This window comes from Ipomoea triloba, chromosome 6, assembly GCF_003576645.1.
Source record: "Ipomoea triloba cultivar NCNSP0323 chromosome 6, ASM357664v1".
Taxonomy (NCBI): domain Eukaryota; kingdom Viridiplantae; phylum Streptophyta; class Magnoliopsida; order Solanales; family Convolvulaceae; genus Ipomoea; species Ipomoea triloba.
In genome coordinates this window covers 23,040,133-23,048,671 of record NC_044921.1, presented here as the reverse complement: position 1 = coordinate 23,048,671, position 8,539 = coordinate 23,040,133, and the positions used below count along the sequence as shown (strand labels likewise).

Sequence of the window (8,539 nt, the reverse complement as noted above, 5' to 3'; positions counted from 1 at the left end):
GTTGCCTTGTGTCAGTCGTTTTAACATATGCTTGTGTAAATGAAACACGTGTGTGGTTTTTATTGTTTGAAATTTCAAACCCGACAAAGTCAATAGGCAGTTTTTACGGGACATCAAATCTTGAACGAACATTGTGGTTATCAAATCAATTATTCTTCTGAACTTAAAATATCAACTGAAAGAGATTAATGTCAATTAATTCTTACTCTATAGATAATTTTTCACATTATTATTATTTTAATCAAGTTGATTATTTTAGGTAACTTGAACCGAACTGACCTAAAAATAATGTCATACTCTTTTCTTTGAGCAAATTTTGTTTTTAATTATAGACTTTGGCACTGGCACATTTAATCATACTTTCTTAATTTTGCTTCATTATAACCATAACTTTTATTTGCTTGTCACAATTAATCTTCCATTTAAATTTGTGTCATTTGATTATTGAATAAAGATTGTTAACATGTAATTTTACCATTCGAGCATGTCGAGCATGTCGCTCAACATGTAACTCATCTCCCTCTATTGTAAATTTGTTTAATTGAATGATGAAATTGCATATTAGCCATATTTATTAAATAGTGAAATAAAAAAATTTAAAAGAATAACTCATTTGTGTTAAGAAATTGAAAGTCAAGAATATAATGTAACAAAATAAAAAATAAAAAAAAAACAGAACTAAATAGTATCTGAACTGCGTGAATGACCTTGCACTCTCATTTTTTAAAGAGATCAAGAGTTTGAACCTCCTCTCGTATGAAAAAATCAATCTGATCAGCACTTTACCTCTTTAGTTTAAGTATAGTACGAGATTAAATGTATCTCTTGATTGGGATTGCCGACGAGGTCTAGAGCTTGAAGCTCGCTTTTCACTATAAAGCAAAGCACGGTGCTAGAAAGAAGGGCAGTGGAAAGGTTTTTGGTAAGACAGCCTGCCCGACAGAACTAATGGGCAACATGTCTGCTCATTCATGTCCACCTTTAGAGGGAAAAAAAGAATCCATTGAGTGGTAAGTGTAAAATCCCCCCGGCAAGATGCCTAATATTTATAATGCTCCGGTAGTTCAAGGGCGAGACAGTGTTGATGAACAAATGAATGTGACTTGCGAGGTACATCAATTATTGGGAAATAATCGAGTTAGAGCTGTAGCTATGAGTGATACAGATGGTCTAATGAGAGGAATGGAAGTGATTTACACGGGAGCTCCTATAAGTGTTCCCGTCGGTGGATCGACTCTGGGACGAATTTTCAACGTGCTCGGAGAACCTGTTGATAATTTAGGTCCCGTAGATACACATACAACGTCTCCTATTCATAGATCTGCGCCCGCCTTTATACAGTTAGATACAAAATTCTCTATTTTTGAAACAGGAATTATACCTCGTGGTCAGAACTAAAGTGTAACTTTGTCTTTTTTTACTTTTATTGTTTACCGAGTACTTTACTTTCTCTAAACCTAACACCTAATAACCGTACACCATACATTCCTCCAAAAAAGAATTGCCGAATCAGGGGGCAGATCGTAGTCAGGATGACGATGACTTCGTTTCTGCTTTCTAAAAATCACCCAACTCTGATAAAGGATGGATAGATAGATAAGCTCAAAACTCCCCCAATTTCGTAATCCTCACTCCAAACCATCCTCAAAACCCTCACTCCTCTTCACACTATCCATTTCCAGATAGATATCGATTCCTTTCATGCATTGAGGGACGCGAAATTAAAGCCAATAGCCATGGCGATTTCCGATGCGGTGGTGGGGAATTTGACCACGCTCTACCTGGCGGCGATAGTGGCGATGAAAGTGTACGGCTCCGTCACCGGCCGCAGCTTCGGCGGAGGATTTGTATTGATCGCCTCCACGGCCGCGGTCGGCGCTCTGCTCATCGCGAGCCTCACGTGGGACGTGTCGCGTAAGGCAACGTACGCGCTCACTCGCCGCCACCGCCTCCGTCACCATAATCAGCCGCAACAGAACCACCACGACGGCCATGAAATGTGCAGGGGAGGTATCTGCTGGCACGGCGTCGCCGTTAAGTCTCCGGCGTCTCAGGTCCGATTCCGCCTCCCGCAGCCCCAGCCCCACAACCGCTTGTAGCGAATTTAATGCGTATCGGTCATAAAGATAAGGTCGCATTCACTTTTAATTTTTTCCTATCTCTGTAAGTATGTAATTAACCCCCCCCCCCCCCCCCCCCCCCCCCCCCCCCNCCCCCCTCCTGGCCCTTCCTACTTACTTTCTTCTTCTTTTTACTGATATAATACATAATATCTTGTGTGGGTGTGTATGTATATGCTCCATCTTGTACATCTGAGATGCTTTTCCCAACGATTCCCAGCTTCTATTTTGCTTCCCCCAGTTACTATGATGCAATTATATGTGTTTATGAAGCAAATTAAATTACATACAGAATATAATTAGTTTTTTGTTCTCAAATTTGGATTGATCATCACGTCATCTTTTGGCTTCTAAATCAAAAAATGATCAAAATTGAGCTGGCTCACCGATTCTATGACCATACAGAGATACAATTACATTAGCGGTTCACTTATACAATTATATTAGCAGTTCACTTATTCACTATTTGTAGACGATACATTAGAGACGAATCCGGACCTAACTGACTTAGGGAGAAGTGAAGGTGACCCAAAGGACGACCCCGGCTTGGGGTGGCCCTGGCTCTTGGCTGGAGACCGCCTCGGCCTGGGGTGCTACACATGCGGACGCGATTTTATAACGGAGTTCTCTTTTTTCGGGACGGTTATAAAGCAATTAATATAAATTCTTATACAATTGTCTTGGTAAGACATCATTCAATTATTCTCTCATTTTGTAATCATCTAATCCATTATAATAGCATTGCACAAGACATCAATACAAATATTGTGTCCGCGAATTAAGAAAAATGAAAAAAGAATAAAAAAAAAAAAAAGAAAGACAATTGTGTACCTTAGCTTGATCCTGACATTTTGTTCTTACCCAGATTGATGTTGAATTGTTGAGTACTACTAGAACTTTTGTCTAAAGCAAGGGAGATAAATGGTTTTGGTCGAGATTCCTAGACCTATGCCCTATGAAACTTTAACGCTAAAACTAGACAAAAGGTATATACCAATAGAAAACTAACAAGTAACAACTTTGTCTCTGGGTATCTATCATTTTGTCTACACTTTGTTAGGTAATAACGACTTAGTAATTAATTAACAATACATTAAAAAACATATTAATTGGACCAATAATAACTAATATTGGCCTCTCGATAAAGATGACTATGGGTAAAAGAACTACATTCATCACCCAACTCACTTTATATTTTCTACATCCACCCGTACTCTCAACTTGCATCAGGACCCCAATGTGTGAGAATGTCCAATCCACTACATGTACCCACAACTTACACATAATAAAATAATAAAATTCACTAGTTATATTAAAAACATAACATAATAGAAATATTCAAATATAATAACTAAATTTTTTATTTTAAAAAAAAATTATCTTATTATTTTAGAACTAAAAATAGTAAAAAGTTAGTCAATGTTGTTTTATAATTAACTATATACCAGTACTACAAGGACCTTATGGTCTAGCGGCACCAAATTGCTCTCCCGTATAGAAGGTTCTGGATTTGAGTCTTAGTACATAAAATCCGAATTCAACATGACCTACCACATGCTTAATTTTTTTAAGACTCTCCACCGATCCACCATCCAATATCACTCAAAAAAATTTCGATCAATGTGGGGTGGATTCCGACGAATATCGACAGAGTGAATTGAAATTGTCATCTCTACGTCGGTACAAATTAAGAATTTTAAATTTCAAAACGTGACTTTTAAAAACGTATAGATGACTGCTCAAACTAATAAGACAGAAAAAATAACTATATAATTATCAAGTTAATTGTCCAACTAACTTAGAAGTTACTCGAAAAGAGACTCTCCTTAAAATGACTAATGTCAATACTAATGATTAATAGTATAGATTGCATTGCAGAGAAATATATATACTTAATTATTACCATTAGTAATTCTAGTCTAGAATTGTATTACGAGGAACGTAGGGAAGAATATATATTTTATTAGGAATTCTATTTTAATTTACAATTATATTAGGGATAGGAATTGTATTACCATATTTTTTACAATANCCCCCCTCCTGGCCCTTCCTACTTACTTTCTTCTTCTTTTTACTGATATAATACATAATATCTTGTGTGGGTGTGTATGTATATGCTCCATCTTGTACATCTGAGATGCTTTTCCCAACGATTCCCAGCTTCTATTTTGCTTCCCCCAGTTACTATGATGCAATTATATGTGTTTATGAAGCAAATTAAATTACATACAGAATATAATTAGTTTTTTGTTCTCAAATTTGGATTGATCATCACGTCATCTTTTGGCTTCTAAATCAAAAAATGATCAAAATTGAGCTGGCTCACCGATTCTATGACCATACAGAGATACAATTACATTAGCGGTTCACTTATACAATTATATTAGCAGTTCACTTATTCACTATTTGTAGACGATACATTAGAGACGAATCCGGACCTAACTGACTTAGGGAGAAGTGAAGGTGACCCAAAGGACGACCCCGGCTTGGGGTGGCCCTGGCTCTTGGCTGGAGACCGCCTCGGCCTGGGGTGCTACACATGCGGACGCGATTTTATAACGGAGTTCTCTTTTTTCGGGACGGTTATAAAGCAATTAATATAAATTCTTATACAATTGTCTTGGTAAGACATCATTCAATTATTCTCTCATTTTGTAATCATCTAATCCATTATAATAGCATTGCACAAGACATCAATACAAATATTGTGTCCGCGAATTAAGAAAAATGAAAAAAGAATAAAAAAAAAAAAAAGAAAGACAATTGTGTACCTTAGCTTGATCCTGACATTTTGTTCTTACCCAGATTGATGTTGAATTGTTGAGTACTACTAGAACTTTTGTCTAAAGCAAGGGAGATAAATGGTTTTGGTCGAGATTCCTAGACCTATGCCCTATGAAACTTTAACGCTAAAACTAGACAAAAGGTATATACCAATAGAAAACTAACAAGTAACAACTTTGTCTCTGGGTATCTATCATTTTGTCTACACTTTGTTAGGTAATAACGACTTAGTAATTAATTAACAATACATTAAAAAACATATTAATTGGACCAATAATAACTAATATTGGCCTCTCGATAAAGATGACTATGGGTAAAAGAACTACATTCATCACCCAACTCACTTTATATTTTCTACATCCACCCGTACTCTCAACTTGCATCAGGACCCCAATGTGTGAGAATGTCCAATCCACTACATGTACCCACAACTTACACATAATAAAATAATAAAATTCACTAGTTATATTAAAAACATAACATAATAGAAATATTCAAATATAATAACTAAATTTTTTATTTTAAAAAAAAATTATCTTATTATTTTAGAACTAAAAATAGTAAAAAGTTAGTCAATGTTGTTTTATAATTAACTATATACCAGTACTACAAGGACCTTATGGTCTAGCGGCACCAAATTGCTCTCCCGTATAGAAGGTTCTGGATTTGAGTCTTAGTACATAAAATCCGAATTCAACATGACCTACCACATGCTTAATTTTTTTAAGACTCTCCACCGATCCACCATCCAATATCACTCAAAAAAATTTCGATCAATGTGGGGTGGATTCCGACGAATATCGACAGAGTGAATTGAAATTGTCATCTCTACGTCGGTACAAATTAAGAATTTTAAATTTCAAAACGTGACTTTTAAAAACGTATAGATGACTGCTCAAACTAATAAGACAGAAAAAATAACTATATAATTATCAAGTTAATTGTCCAACTAACTTAGAAGTTACTCGAAAAGAGACTCTCCTTAAAATGACTAATGTCAATACTAATGATTAATAGTATAGATTGCATTGCAGAGAAATATATATACTTAATTATTACCATTAGTAATTCTAGTCTAGAATTGTATTACGAGGAACGTAGGGAAGAATATATATTTTATTAGGAATTCTATTTTAATTTACAATTATATTAGGGATAGGAATTGTATTACCATATTTTTTACAATATTACGCAAACCATAATATTATAGGTCTGTTTTGGGCGGGAGTTAAAACTGAGGATATTGTTTTTATTAATAGTATAGATAGTATAGATTGAATTGCAGAGAAATATATATACTAAATTATTATCATTAGTAATTCTAGTCTAGAATTATATTACGAATAGGAACGTAGGGAATAATATATTTTATTAGGAATTCTATTTTAATTTACAATTGTATTAGGGATTGGAACTGTATTACCATATTTTATAATATTACGCAAACCATAATATTATAGGTCTGTTTTGGGCGGGAAGTTAAAACTGAGGATATTGTTTTTATTAATAGTATAGATTGCATTGCAGAGAAATATATATACTGAATTNCAATTAATATAAATTCTTATACAATTGTCTTGGTAAGACATCATTCAATTATTCTCTCATTTTGTAATCATCTAATCCATTATAATAGCATTGCACAAGACATCAATACAAATATTGTGTCCGCGAATTAAGAAAAATGAAAAAAGAATAAAAAAAAAAAAAAGAAAGACAATTGTGTACCTTAGCTTGATCCTGACATTTTGTTCTTACCCAGATTGATGTTGAATTGTTGAGTACTACTAGAACTTTTGTCTAAAGCAAGGGAGATAAATGGTTTTGGTCGAGATTCCTAGACCTATGCCCTATGAAACTTTAACGCTAAAACTAGACAAAAGGTATATACCAATAGAAAACTAACAAGTAACAACTTTGTCTCTGGGTATCTATCATTTTGTCTACACTTTGTTAGGTAATAACGACTTAGTAATTAATTAACAATACATTAAAAAACATATTAATTGGACCAATAATAACTAATATTGGCCTCTCGATAAAGATGACTATGGGTAAAAGAACTACATTCATCACCCAACTCACTTTATATTTTCTACATCCACCCGTACTCTCAACTTGCATCAGGACCCCAATGTGTGAGAATGTCCAATCCACTACATGTACCCACAACTTACACATAATAAAATAATAAAATTCACTAGTTATATTAAAAACATAACATAATAGAAATATTCAAATATAATAACTAAATTTTTTATTTTAAAAAAAAATTATCTTATTATTTTAGAACTAAAAATAGTAAAAAGTTAGTCAATGTTGTTTTATAATTAACTATATACCAGTACTACAAGGACCTTATGGTCTAGCGGCACCAAATTGCTCTCCCGTATAGAAGGTTCTGGATTTGAGTCTTAGTACATAAAATCCGAATTCAACATGACCTACCACATGCTTAATTTTTTTAAGACTCTCCACCGATCCACCATCCAATATCACTCAAAAAAATTTCGATCAATGTGGGGTGGATTCCGACGAATATCGACAGAGTGAATTGAAATTGTCATCTCTACGTCGGTACAAATTAAGAATTTTAAATTTCAAAACGTGACTTTTAAAAACGTATAGATGACTGCTCAAACTAATAAGACAGAAAAAATAACTATATAATTATCAAGTTAATTGTCCAACTAACTTAGAAGTTACTCGAAAAGAGACTCTCCTTAAAATGACTAATGTCAATACTAATGATTAATAGTATAGATTGCATTGCAGAGAAATATATATACTTAATTATTACCATTAGTAATTCTAGTCTAGAATTGTATTACGAGGAACGTAGGGAAGAATATATATTTTATTAGGAATTCTATTTTAATTTACAATTATATTAGGGATAGGAATTGTATTACCATATTTTAACAATAATACGCTTTTGGGCGGGAAGTTAAAACTGAAGATATTGTTTTTATTAATAGTATAGATAGTATAGATTGAATTGCAGAGAAATATATATACTGAATAATTACCATTAGTAATTCTAGTCTAGAATTATATTACGAATAGGAACGTAGGGAAGAAAATATTTTATTAGGAATTCTATTTTAATTTACAATTATATTAGGGATAGGAATTGTATTACCATATTTTAACAATAATACGCTTTTGGGCGGGAAGTTAAAACTGAAGATATTGTTTTTATTAATAGTATAGATAGTATAGATTGAATTGCAGAGAAATATATATACTGAATAATTACCATTAGTAATTCTAGTCTAGAATTATATTACGAATAGGAACGTAGGGAAGAAAATATTTTATTAGGAATTCTATTTTAATTTACAATTATATTAGGGATAGGAATTGTATTACCATATTTTAACAATAATACGCTTTTGGGCGGGAAGTTAAAACTGAAGATATTGTTTTTATTAATAGTATAGATAGTATAGATTGAATTGCAGAGAAATATATATACTGAATAATTACCATTAGTAATTTTAGTCTAGAATTGTATTACGAATAGGAACGTAGGGAAGAATATATTTTATTAGGAATTCTATTTTAGTTTACAATTGTATTAGGGATAGGAATTGTATTACCATATTTTAACAATAATACGCTTTTGGGCGGGA

General features: G+C 33.2%; 1 protein-coding gene across 1 annotated transcript; it reads left to right on the top strand.

Moving 5' to 3' along the window:
- Positions 1–1,509: 1,509 nt before the first annotated feature.
- Positions 1,510–2,414, top strand: LOC116021884. Its single transcript, XM_031262397.1, has one exon. The coding sequence runs from the start codon at positions 1,737–1,739 to the stop codon at positions 2,097–2,099; it is 363 nt and encodes a 120-aa protein (XP_031118257.1). The 5' UTR covers positions 1,510–1,736; the 3' UTR covers positions 2,100–2,414.
- Positions 2,415–8,539: the final 6,125 nt, after the last annotated feature.